Source organism: Schistocerca piceifrons, chromosome 3, assembly GCF_021461385.2.
Source record: "Schistocerca piceifrons isolate TAMUIC-IGC-003096 chromosome 3, iqSchPice1.1, whole genome shotgun sequence".
Classification (NCBI taxonomy): Eukaryota; Metazoa; Arthropoda; class Insecta; order Orthoptera; family Acrididae; genus Schistocerca; species Schistocerca piceifrons.
In genome coordinates, this window is record NC_060140.1 from 488,057,973 (window position 1) to 488,071,843 (window position 13,871).

Genomic DNA, 13,871 nt, shown 5'->3' on the forward strand with positions numbered 1-13,871 from the left:
TTGTCAGCAGATTCCCAGTGCCACTTCCTTGTTGTCTTCAACTGCATCTGGAGCGATGGCAAATTCCCGTCGCAGTGGCGAGAAAGTATTATCATCCCAGTGCTAAAGCCTGGTAAGAACCCACTAGATGTTGATAGCTATCAGCCTCACATATGGTGAGCTGGCAGCTGTGTTGGCTTCTTGAGTCTTAGGATCTTCTGGCTCCGTCCCCAGACGGTTTTCGCCAAGGGCACTCCACCATCGACAACTTGGTGCACCTGGAGTCTGCCATTCAATCGGCTTTATCCTGCCGACAACACCTTACTGCCATCTCTTTTGACCTCACGAAGGCCTACAATATCACTTGGCAACACCACATCCTCGCTACTCTGCACAAGTCAGGTCTCCGAGGCCCACTCCCGATTCTTATGCAGAACTTTTTGTCACTCTGCACTTTCAGAGTACGTGTCGGTGCTTCCACAGTGCACCCTATATACAAGAGAATGGGGTCCCACAGGGCTGTGTTCTGAGGGTTCCACTCTTTTTAATTGCCATCAGTGGTCTTGCATTAGCAGTAGGATTATCAGTATCTCCCCTCCTATTTGCTGACAGTTTTTGTATTTCCTTCTGCTCCTCTTCTATTGTTGTGGCTGAACGCCAGCTGCAGGGAACTGTACAGAAGGCGCAGTCATGGGCCCTCACTCACAGCTTTCAGTTTTCGACCGCTAAAACTTGCATCATGCGCTTCTGTCATCGTCGCACTGTCCACCCCCATTCAGAACTTTACCTAGATGACCAGCTACTAGATGTAGTGCAGACTTACCGCTTCCTGGGACTGGTCTTCGACGCCTGCTTCACTTGGCTTCCCCATCTTCGTCAGCTTAAGGGGACCATACCGTGGTTCAGGTCGAAAAAAATCAATTTTTGGTTTTCATCATAGATTAAGGTTTTATTTAAGTACTCTGAAAAGGATTTTGTTGAAAAAATTGTTTTCAAACATTTAAAGAGCATTTTCCTACCACGCTTGTTTATGTGCCACACCCACTATTCTGTCACCCACTTTTCTGCATATATTTTAGATCTTTATATCCCTTACAATGCACGTTGGGGATTTTTCTCCCGAGTGTGTTGGCTCTCCTTGTAATGCAACAGTTGGTATTCTTTTGTTTCTGCTGTTTGTAATCAACACGTTTTCAAACACGCGGTTAGTTTTGTTCAAGTGTGATTGCGAGTAGTTGTTATACTTACGTTTACAGTGCTTGTTTACTTGTGTTTTGTTGTGTTTATTGAAGATGACAAAACATTAAGGCATTTTCAAGAAATGACAATTTAGAGGAAACAAGTTTAGAAAGTTTTCTGTACAAGAGGTTAACCGATACACCAGACAAAAATCTTTATGTATCACCTTATTAAGGAGACTGTTGAAATAATTGTTTATAACACCTACATTAAAGACTGGCATGCATTTGATGAGGGAACTGTTAAGCACAGATTTGTGAAGCACGCATTGAAGAATGTGACACTGATGTCTCCAGTGTAAAATAAGTCAGACTTAAGGGTTTGGATTTGAGTGTGCAGAAATATGCAAAAGTAGGTCAATATGTTAAGTACTTCCACATTTGCAGTGTTGAGAGAGGGGTCAGTAATAGTAAACAGAGGACTTCTTGTAATATTCTGGTTTCTGTCAAATCCTCTTTTTTTTCCAGATAACGATCTCATTTAAGCTAGTCAGAAAAGATTATGATTTGAATATTTTCTTATTGTACAAAATGTAATAAATGCTTTAGTAGTGGAAACACTAGTCAGAAAAGATTATGATTTGAATATTTTCTTATTGTACAAAATGTAATAAATTCTTTAGTTGTGGAAACACATTATCGAAACAGATTTCAACTTGACTTTTCACTGATAATGTGTTCTGCTTATTTAGCTGTTGACAGTTGAGTTTGTGTCATTTTTCCCCCTATACAATAATTAAAACCACACATTCAGAATTATTTTACTAGGCTTATAGTTTGAAAGTAGAGTACAAAATAGTTTCTAGTGTATAGAATAACAACTCCATTCAAACCTAATCAGAAAGGATGGGGACTGGGCAAGAAAAAAGCAGGATAGCAGTACATAATTTCTTGAATTCTGTATAAAAAATAATATATTATTTGTGTGTTTGTGTGTGTGTCTGGGAGGTGGAGGGGGGTATTCAGTATTATCTTCACATATAACACACATCTTATATCAACAGTGTATGCTATTCAGTCCATATGCAACAAAGATTCCAAATAAAGCTCCCAGAATGTAGGTATTTATTTGATTTACACACATCAAAAAAAGTTATGCTTCACCCCAGTTTCCAGAACTCCTTAAGATAGACTTTGAGTGTGGATATTGTATTTTTTTTTCTTTTTTCTTTCTTTCTTCGTTCCATGTATACCACCACAGCGTAGTTTAGTAATTTGCTGATAGTCAGCACTAGTCACAAACGTGGTGAGTGCAGGTGCCTTGCAACAGAAGGGGACAGCTGTTTCATGAAATGGCCTCCTCAGTCACTAGACCCCACTCTGTGTGACTTTTTTCTGTAGGGACACATTAAAGATCTGGTGTTTGTACCGCCTCTACCACGTGATGTAGCAGAGCTCTGGGAGAGAACACGGGAAGTGACTGCCACGGTCAACGATGCCATGCTGGGACAGATATTGCAAGAATTTGATTACCGTATTGACATCTGGCGGGTTACTCATGGTTTGCACATCAAATGTTTCTAAGTCTGCAGCTCGTGGACTTGTGGTAGTGTTCTCGCTTCCCGCGCACGGGGTCCCGGGTTCGACTCCCAGCGGGGTCGGGGATTTTTCCTGACTAGAGATGACAGGGTGTTGTTGTGTCATCATCATCATTCATCCCCATTACGGTCAGAGGAAGGCAATGGCAAACCACCTCCACAAGGATCTTGCATAGTACAGCGGTGCGGGTCTCCCGCATCGTCCTCTATGCTCCTCGGAGTATGGGACATCATCATCATCATCATCATCATCATCATCATCATTGTATCACAGACATAGTCCCTTCGACTGTTCAGGGATGTCACTAAACCCATCCAAAGATGTAAAAAGCATGCATGAGCAGTACCTATTAGAGAGAGGGGGTCCGACAACTGATCAGTTCCAGTCATTCCATCAACAAGGAGGTACACGGCTCGCGTTGTCTGTAGTTCAACCATTCCTTGACAGTCAGTACTGCAGTTTGATCGCATCTGCATTGTTACTTTGTACCAGGAAGGGCTTTCGACAAGGGAAGTTCCAGGTGTCTTGGAGTGAACCAAAGCGATGTTGTTCGGACATATAGGAGATACAGAGAGACAGGAACTGTCGATGACATGCCTCGCTCAGGCCGCCCAAGGGCTACTACTGCAGTGGATGACCGCTACCTACGGACTATGGCTTGAAAGAACCCTGACAGTAACACCACCATGTTGAATAATGCTTTCCGTACAGCCACAAGACGTCGTGTTACGACTCAAATTGTGCACAGTAGGCTGCATGATGTGCAACTTCATTCCCAACGTCCATGGCAAGGTCCATCTTTGCAGGAGACGTGTTCGGAGGCAACCTGGTCAGGCTGAATGCCTTAGACACACTGTCCAGCGAGTGCAGCAAGGTGGAGGTTCCTTACTGTTTTGGGGTGGCATTATGTGGGGCCGACGTACACCGCTGGTGGTCATGGAAGGCACTGTAACGGCTGTATGATACGTGAATGCCATCCTCCGACCGATAATGTAACCATATCTGCAGCGTATTGGCAAGGCATTTGTCTCCATGGGTGACAATTTGTGCTCTCATCGTGCACATCTTGTGAATGACTTCCTTCAGGATAATGACATCGCTCGACTAGAGTGACCAGCATTTTCTCCAGACATGAACCCTATCAAACATGCATGGGATGGATTAAAAAAGGGCTGTTTATGGACGACGTGACCCACCAACCACACTGAGGGATCTACGTTGAATCACTGTTGATGAGTGGAGCAGTCTTGACCAGCAGTGCCTTGATGAACTTGTGGATAGTATGTCACGACAAATACAGGTATGCATTAATGCAAGAGGTCATGCTACTGGGTATTAGAGGTACTGGTGTGCACAGCAATCTGGACCACCACCTCTGAAGGTCTCACTGTACAGTGGTACAACATGCGATGTGAGGTTTTCATGAGCAATATAAAGGGCGGAAATGATGTTTATGGTGATCTCTATTCCAATTTTCTGTACAGGTTCTGGTACTCTCTGATCTGAGGTGATACAAAACTTTTTTGGTGTGTGTATCTGCCACTGACAACCCACTTGCTTACAAAATTACAAAAATAAAAGTTTGGACAGCCTGTCTTTAGAGAAAGCAGCAGTATATAAATTCAGTACTACAGCATTACTTTAATTTAGTGACCTGGGTAATCACATAATATTTTAAACTGAAAATATACCTAATTGAAAATTCCCACTAGTTGTTGACAGCTTTGAAATTGACAGTAATAGTGACTGTTTAGCAGTTAATATTCTGTTCATGAATGAGGATCATGGATTACAAATTACGGAAATAAAAACACAAACTACAATAATGAGTCAGTATGAAGAATTTCACCTGTAATCAAACAAATCATTTACTATATAGTTTTTTCGCAGTCTATACTTATACTATTTGAGTCCAGTGCTCTTGTGCAGTTCTGAAAACTACTTCTGGTGTGTGTATAATTTCATATTTTGAATCAAACATTTTATATCATGCATATCAAATAGTTTCACCATTTGCTTGCTTTCTTGCAGGGCACTCTGTAAGATTATTAGGACAAAAGAAAGAAGGTGGCAAGAAAAAAGGTGGAGCTTCTTTACTGCTTCCCAAAATACGGAAAAACCCACTTATAGAAATAATACCTATTAACACTGGTTGTTTAAATCAGTGCACTTACTGCAAGACAAAACATGCAAGAGGCGAGCTGGCAAGTTATTCGCCAGGTAAAGTAATAGCAGATGTCATGGCTCCATATTTTATCTTAAGTTCTGTAAATTATGTTTAAATTTAGTATTTTTTGTTTGTTTAACTGGAAACAGTGAAACTGTGTTAATACAACAAAATTTGCTTGCAGTTCATTTCCCTCGTGTATTCACAGGTGAATGTGATTTGTAATTGTGTGTATTGTATTTACTAAGAGTTGATACAAAATGCATTCTTAAGCATGGATATAGTTGATCCTTCTGTAATGAAAATATCTTATGGAAAACATTTTTAAACTATTGTTTCTTAAAAGCCATTTTGCTGTTGCCATAAACAGCTCCTCAGTTTTATTTTGGTGATAATGAATGATACTGTGGATCTTAGATGTTTGTAGATATGGGCCATATTTATTAATATAATAGCCAGGAAAATGTGTTAAGAGAACCTAGATTATCCAGTGGCCGTAAATTGACCATAATCAATCTGTAGTATAATATGAAAATTCCAATACAGTTGTGTTGCTACATCATTAAAGCATTATTTAACCAATGGAAAATCCAGGATGGAATACCATGATTTGCCTCATGTGCTCTCCAAAGAAATTTGCAGTAACGCACTGACAATGGAATAATATTCCACATGTTTTAATTTTAGTAAGGAAAGTTCTGGAAAAACTGTGCTTGTTGATAACTCAGTGCTTCTGCTATTTGTTGAATGATCTCCTTTGCTCCAAAGTATTCCATATGTTCTATGTGATAAAACAGCAGAGGAGAAAACTGTCTATAGATTATTGCACAGTGTTTTCTCCAGCACAAGCATAAATTAAAGACCATAGCACATAAGATATGAAAGTTACCTGGTAGTGATAGAAGATGTAAACAATATTTTCTATTATAAAGTAGTTTCATTCCAGTGTGATAAGAGAAATTATGAGCTTTTTACAAATGACCTCTAGACAGGACTATTGAGACCTGGCATAACTATTGTTCTGAAATTCATCATTTGCTGTTGTTATAACAATGGCATTTCAGTAGTTAGTTATGTTGTTTGTTTACAGAGAGCATTTAAAGAAACAGTGACATGAAAAAATGAAAATTTCATTCAAACAACCGAAAATCCTGGATGGAATAATGACAACGCCGTGAAAAGGATAGATTGATATTCGCCACATAGTGGAGATATTGAGTTGCAGACAGGCACAACAAAAGTATCGCTAAAAAATTAAGCTTTTGGCCAAAAAGCCTTCTTCTGAATGAAATAACATATGCACACACACTTTCATGCAAAAACAATTCACACACACACACACACACACACACACACACACACACACACAAATACTGTCTCTGGCTACTGAGTGTGATTTTTGTAATTCTTTATTTTAAGTTGTAAACACACTTTTCTGAAGGTGGTGTTGAGCAAAGCAATGCTGCTGAGTAAGGCCATTGTGTCAATGATGAATCTCTTGGAAGTCGACCGAGATTGCTTGTTGTTCCAAAAAACATTGATGCTGCGTGCAAAATGATTAAAGAGGATTGGTACGTGAATTACAAAGAGATACCCCCTTCAAGAGGGCCCAAAACATTTTCATGGCTATGTCAGGGGCAAACGTGGGGCCCTGAGGTATTGCAGTATTTTTCTCCTCATTTCTCGTGCTGTAGCGCCTTCCCTTCTCTCTTTCCCTCTCCCTCTCCCTTTCCCTCTCCCTCCCTCCTTGCCCCCTCCCTCCCTCTTTGGCAAAAAGTATTGTATCAGTCTTAAAGGGCCCCTGCTGGAACCAAAGTGGCTCATTGTGAGGAGAAAGAAAGAAAAAAACCTTCATACACTCTAATTACTCAATGGCCTCCTTCCACCACAATACACTGTCAACGACATAGAACAGAACAATATGCCAATTGTATTGTTCCATTTGAAGTAGCATCACAGGTTTGCTCAATTTGCTCTTTAAAATCATCCAGTTTTTCTGGCCATGCAGTGTAAACTCTGTTCTTGAGAGTACCCTACAGATAGATGTCTAGAGATTGAGATGGAAACTCGCCACTCCCTCTTCATCCTGTGCATCTGACAGAGAATTTTTGATTGAGAAATGCCCTCACAACATTGCGAAAGTGAGGTGGCACCCAATCCTGTTGAAAGTAATAATCTTCATTTTCCAAAAATCATTAAGACCAGGAGTTATCATAAAGAACATTTCTAAGTAGAGTCATCTGTGACAGTGTTCTCAGAGATGTACAGCCCGATTAACCCTGTAGAAGACTGACCACACCAGACTGATACTACTAATAGATTAAAATGCCCTTCCTCAGTTACGTATGGATTCTCACTATTCCAGTACATGCAGTTGTAGCAGTTAATTGTTCCATTAAGTTTAAACGAAGCTTCACCTGACCAAAAAAATCAGATCTTGAAAACATTGCTCTTCTTCACATCTGTTAATGAACCACTCAGCAAATTCACATCATCTATTGGGATCGTCCTTCTTAAGAGCATATAAAAATCTCAAGGTGTAAGGCTTAAATTTCTGAGCCTGCAAAATTTTATGAACACTGCTTTTGCAGATCCCAGTCAACGAGAGCTTTGCCTCACAGATTTCTTTTGGGATTGCATGTACGCCTGGATCACTGCATCAATGCTTTCATTGTCTGTTGAACATCTCTTTCTTCCGCAGTGTCTCTTCTTCATATCCTGCAATGTTCCTGTGATGTCAAACTTATCTTGGATTCTTGTAATTGTTGCCCTTGTAGGTGGTGATGTTCCAAATTCAACCCTCCAGTGTGATCGTACCTCACTGACACTCTCTTTTTTCCAGTAACACTTTAGCACCCATTTCCGTTGATCCAGCAATAACCTCATGCTTGTTCACGATCCTGGAACAAAAGAGAGCATTGTTATTTTTTCCATCCCCTTCTAGATTTTTACCCACAAAAATTGTATTTCTGTCCTCCTTTAATCAAAGAGAAATTCAGTTTCAAAGAAAGAATGTGTGTGTGTGTGTGTGTGTGTGTGTGTGTGTGTGTGTGTGTGTGTGTGTGTGTGCGTGTGCGCGCGCGCGCGCGCGTGTGCGCAGTTTTTTTGTAGTAACCGATCTTCCACCTATTCTGTTATGTCTGAGGAGATTGTTATTCATACATCTTGTGCCACAGTATAAAAATTAAAATTTATATTGAATAAATTGTAATGAACACAGTGAATCTTACAAATGAGCAGAAAACAACAAAAATTCCTTCCATGGGAGTATGACTTAGATAAAAGATGCACAGTAGGAATAAAACTGTGTTAGAGTAATTGAAAATTTGCTCATGTATAGAAAATAAAGGACATTGGGAGAAATAGTAGTTGTTTTAAACGAGTATAAGAGGGGGAGGGGAGCCAGAAAGGAGAGACTCGAACTTAACAATAATTACTTTCAGTACTAAGTATCAATAGCTGAAAAACATAGAAGAAAGAATAAAAAGCTTCCCTGGCACATGATAAACAGCGTATACCCCCTGGGTTGTTCCAGATGGCAAGCAACTAAAGTAGTATACTCAACCAACATATCCAGAGAGTATTCATTTGGCAATAATGTGTTGATGAGGATGGTGATTGATTAGTGCTGCCAGCTGTCTGTCACTGTGATCTTTGCACATGCTTCAACAACTACATGTGTTACAAGGAGTGGAGATCTTAGCGTAACCATATAGATCCCAAGAGTAGCCCAAACTTATATATTATGTTCATTCTCAAGGTGTACAACTTACTGATTGGGGGGAGGGGGGGGACAACTGTTAAGGCGAAACAGTTGTTAAAAGACAACCCCTGGGGCGTGTGCTGCCCAGTGCCAAGCAAGGCTCTGCACGAGTCGTTTGCATAGATCCCTAGTTGTTTTAAGAGAAGTTTTCAGGAGGGTGTTTTTTTTTTTTTTAAGGAAAAAGCTCCTAGCAGTATGGGTGTGTCATCAGGGAGGAAAAAGATGCCCAAATAGATGAGATCTCATAAAGCTTCCTTTAGTGACAATAACAGAATATGTACCATAATACGGAATATGTTTATAATTGTAAAACGTGGAAGGTTCATTTGAAAATTCTCTTCATATTTTACAAACAAGGTTTTGGCTCTGGCTGTTCTGTTGGAATCTATTAAGTGACTGTGAAAACATATTCTTCTCATCAACAGAGCAACTTTATGAAAGTTAAAAAGCTTGGACAATACCCATTTTAAATGAAACAATAAAAACTCCAGGCTGGAATGTCTACAACGGTAGGAAAAGACAGACACAACAAAAAGATCGTTCGTTACACATTTAGCTTTTGGCCAAAGCCTTCTTCAGAAAAGAAAACACACACATTTACACAGGCAAGCACTCCTCACCTGCACATTACTGCCATCTTCAGCAGATCGGTCCAGAATGCAGCTGTCATGGTGAACAAAAGCAGCAGTCTGAAGTGAAGGGGGAGGGATAGCAGGGTATGGCGGAGAAAGGGGGGGGGGATGTTGTATGGTGAAGTGCTCAGGAGGGCTAGATGGAGCCGTGACAAGAATGCCAGGCCAGGGTGTATACGACCATGGAGATCCGGGAAAACCCCGGGAATTTTTTCATCCGGGAGAAAACCAGGAAAAACCCAGGAATTTTTTAGAATTCCAGGAATTTTTCATTGTTTTAGTTTTTAGTTAAATTTTTGTAATTTTGATTGATAAGAACTGATACTCTACCATAGGTTATTACTGTAACCCGGTATTGCAGAATAATACTTCAACAATAAAACATAAAAGAGAGGAAAAAAACGAAAATACCTTAAAATGCAAAGGAAATGCGCCGTATATAACAATGACACACTGTGCTCATGCAAGCGTCTGCCAACAGCAAAAGGTGTCAAAGGCTTTAGGAATACTATGCAATGCTTCATAACAACAAATTGCCTCTGATGAGTGTGAAGTCACAACTGTTTACATTAGATTCGTTTTAGCAGTTACATGCAAGCTCATGCGCATGCGCACTTGAGTCTCGTTTGACTAGTAGATTCTCCCACTTCCGGCTACAGGAATGTGACTGTTGGCTGTGCAAGCAGTCGCAGCAGGCAGCTAGGTGCTACCGGGAAAAGGAGGTGCCAAGTTCAAGTTCTTGTTTCACAAAGTGCCTAGCATCCATCACACGTTGGTCTATCGATTATTCATATGATTTTGAAACCCATCCCTGTTGGTTTTTGAACATTTTTGAATGCATTTTAAGTTGATTTCTGAATGAATCATAAGTTGATTTTTGAATGCGTGCATAGTGTAAATGATGCCTCTGTCAGGAGAATCCTCGTCACATCTAGAAATGAACTTTCCGCAGACAGAAGGAGACGGGGCTATACGAGTTGAGCGGAGTAAAGTTGAACAGATGAATGCCAATCACTGTCTGATTATGTGATTGATTGGGTTTGCGAATGATCAGCATTCTTATAATTACTAATGAAATCCATAGATTCAGACTACCAGAATGGAAATAAACGACTAACAGGAATAACAGGTGAGAAAGATTACATATGATCTTCTCAGTGTATCCAAGAAAATGAAATTTTGACAGAAAATGTTTGGCCAGATTGATACACTAGCAAGGATCAGTTGTACAGTCCCACTTACATTCTATTCTGGAAGTAACATGGAAAACGCGTTGTACCAACATGTAACAATGCCTAACCGGAGAATAATCGCGGGATAACTAAACCTGTATCGGCGAACAAATTTTGACAATGGCAGGAATAGCTACAGAATTGTTGATGACAAGATTGTTTGTTAGAACGAGGAAGGAGAAGAAACGGGGACACCACACAAATTATGGAAAAATGAGACGAGTCCAAATTTATATAAAAATTTCGTCATACTACTTTTCGATCTCATGCTTGAGAAACTGGTGCGTATGAATGAAATGTGAAACTATTTCCTAACATAAAGCTTTTTGCTTGTAGTAGACCTAATAGGCATTTGATATTGGTACTTCATGAATTATATTCTGTAGTGTTATAAAAATAACCATTTGTGCCAAAACAGTCTTGTTTATTTGGTGGGTGTTACAAAATTGTTGCAATATTAGAAAGGCCTATTTTGTTTTATCAAGCAGACAGTGACAAAATAGACGTAATCAGATCGAGAAACTACACCAGTGTTGGGTATTATTTGTATTAACATCTTTTTCACTATTAAATAACAACATTTTGATTTTTCATGTAGCAAAACGTTTGACGAACTTTGATGAGGTAATAGATTCTTTCACAGAAAGGACAGCATGCCATGTAAAGCTGTAGCAAGATCAGAGAAAAAAATGCTAGGAGCTAAGGATTGAAGAAATGTGTACTTTCTTACTTGTCTCTTTATTGGTTTTATGTAGCCTATATTTAATTTTATGTCACACAAAGCAAGTTATTAGCCAATAGGTAATAAAGAGTGCAAATTTTCTGAAGAGTTCTTGTTCTCTCGATTACAAATAATCCCATTCGCTATTAATTGCGAGATTTTTTTTTTTTAAAAAAAAAAGGGGGGGGGGGGGAGGCAGTCTGTCAAACCAGCAGACTGGAAGCAACAGAGTCATCACAGGACATTTCAATTTCCATTGTCTTGAATATAGTTTGATGGCATCCATTACAAAATATACAGGCTTCAATTCCACAGAGCGAAATGCAGTGACTTACTATAGAGGAATGCTTGTATGAAGAGGCGTGGCACTGCACTGTGGCGCACTTCGGAATTTCCTCGAACACATGTTTTATGTTTCAGACTTTTCAGAAAGATGTGCGCTACAGGATGAACACATTTTTGAAAATTTGATTTTTTTTTTTTTTTTTTTTTTAAGCATTGAGCCGGTTCGCAAATATCGTAGATCTGGGGCTGATGTGCAGAGCAGTCTGAGTTATAGTGGGTAGTCTTCACGTGACCCGTGTTTACATTTAGTGATTTTGCTGTTTCCCCTTCGTTTACTCTCATTTCAAATGAAAACCAAACAGATATCTGTGGCTGGGAGCTATCAGGTGAATTAAAATACATTCTCATAATTTCGGAAGGCTAAAATATGTTATTAGTTTCAGATTTTTATTTTATTTCCACCTTTCTGGCAGTCAAGCATTAATCGCCTTGTAGAACAATGAAGTTATTTGTGTCTGTTTGCTAAAGAAATTTGACCTTTATTAACCTTTTCCACAGAGGCAGTCAATGTATTTGAAAGGAAATATTTAATTCCACAGTACTGGCTAGTTTCAACTGTACACTGCATTTCAAGTGCACGTTTTCATCTTCTAGCACGTATGGCATTATGCCATAATAAAGAACGAAACACGATATAATACAGTACTGGTTCTCCAAGAAAATTTACATGCCGTAAACCAAACTGAAAAGCTTAATATCAGGTCAAAGTCTACTTCATTGGGAATCAGGACAGACGAATGTGCACTTAAAGTGTGCACTTTAAATGTGCACATTTTAGTGTGGTTCACGAAATTCCGATGCTCTTGGTGTATCCTCTGATGTCTTGTTTCTTTTATGACATAATGTATGATCTTCCAAAGTTTTACACGTACGTACATACGGGCTTCCTGCATCGTGGAAGCTGCACAAGAGCAGTGTCGCCTGTTTTCTGGCGTTCTCTGGCAACTGCTGAAACAAACCTATATGTAACAGGTCGTGGGAAAATATTGCAAATGGTGGTTTAAAAAGTGTTTCTTTCAAAGTAAATATCCTTTTACATAAGTTGAACTATGTGCGAGAATGTATCATGAATTTCTTAAATCACAGACCGTTTCACTCTCATTTAAAAATCAACTCTTTGTTTGATAATGAGCCATTTAGAAGAATTTCAAACCCTAAAGATCAGACATTTATGTCATTATTAAAAATTTTACTGCCACATTTGTGCGATATATCTTAAAGTGTAACACACACGTAAAAGATCAACATTATATGCGAAAGCTTAGCTTCTCATGCAGCTTATTAACCCTAGAGACCAATATTATATGTGAAAGCTTTGCTTTTCTTGCAGCAACACTATGTATATTAATTTAAACTTTCCCTGTTTGTGTGTTCGTGCTTCTTAATAGTGATGTTGCTGTTGGCTGACTACATCACATGTCCTATGCTCTGAACATCCGCTGTCATGGGCTGGTGAGATCACGTGACATGAGCTATGACTGGCTTACAAAAGCGCATCGCAATCTCGATTTCAATGATTCAGAAAGTAACATGCGATGTTTGGTGGAATTTCAATGTATACTTTCGTAATATGAAAATACGCAGCGTACATGTTGCTGCACATCAAAGATATCTCCAAAACGTGTCTTTTTCCCTGAGATTCGTTTTCTAAAGTGCCGGAAAATTCTACACCCATGTAGAAAAGCATAACCATTCAAAGGAATGGTAAGTTTTGCAGTTTTGAGGAAAAATATACTGTCACTTAACTTGGAAAAGTGTGTTTGCACATGGGACAAAGTGTGTTTTTATCCGGGATATCTGGGAAAAATCTGGAAATTTTTTTTCCTTGTCCACGTATACACCCTGCAGGCACATCGGGTGGCTCTGGAGCAAGGAGTGGCAGAGGGTGGCACTCAGTGATGAGGGAGGGGCATTTCGGGAACAGAGAATGAGTTGTAGAGATGACTCCCATCTGTGCAGTTTCGAGTGACTAGTGGTGGAGGGGAGGGTCCAGATGGCCATGGCTCTGAAGCAGCCATTGAAATCAGGCGTGTTATCTTCAGCATTTCCTCTTCATCGCACTGTGTCCCAGTCCCACGGTGAACTGAGGCGTGCCGCGATGCAGTTTGTGCACAGAGACGTGCTCTCCGCATTTTTAACCATCATCCTACGATGGTAAACTGCATTAGTTATAAACAGCATGGACAGTGTCATTGAGTCCTTTGGGGCAGCAAAAAAGCTAGCTGGATTTCGTTTACTAGTTCTCATAACAGTTC

At 39.7% G+C, this 13,871-nt stretch overlaps 1 protein-coding gene across 2 annotated transcripts in view; it reads left to right on the top strand.

Annotated features, from left to right (window-relative positions):
- Positions 1-13,871, top strand: part of LOC124789562 (threonylcarbamoyladenosine tRNA methylthiotransferase) — a 127,120-nt gene that overhangs the window by 82,645 nt on the left and 30,604 nt on the right. For both annotated transcript variants that reach the window (XM_047256965.1, XM_047256966.1), the window contains one exon: positions 4,788-4,976. In XM_047256965.1, the coding sequence (XP_047112921.1) occupies positions 4,788-4,976 (189 nt within the window). The remainder of the gene's footprint in view (positions 1-4,787; positions 4,977-13,871) is intronic.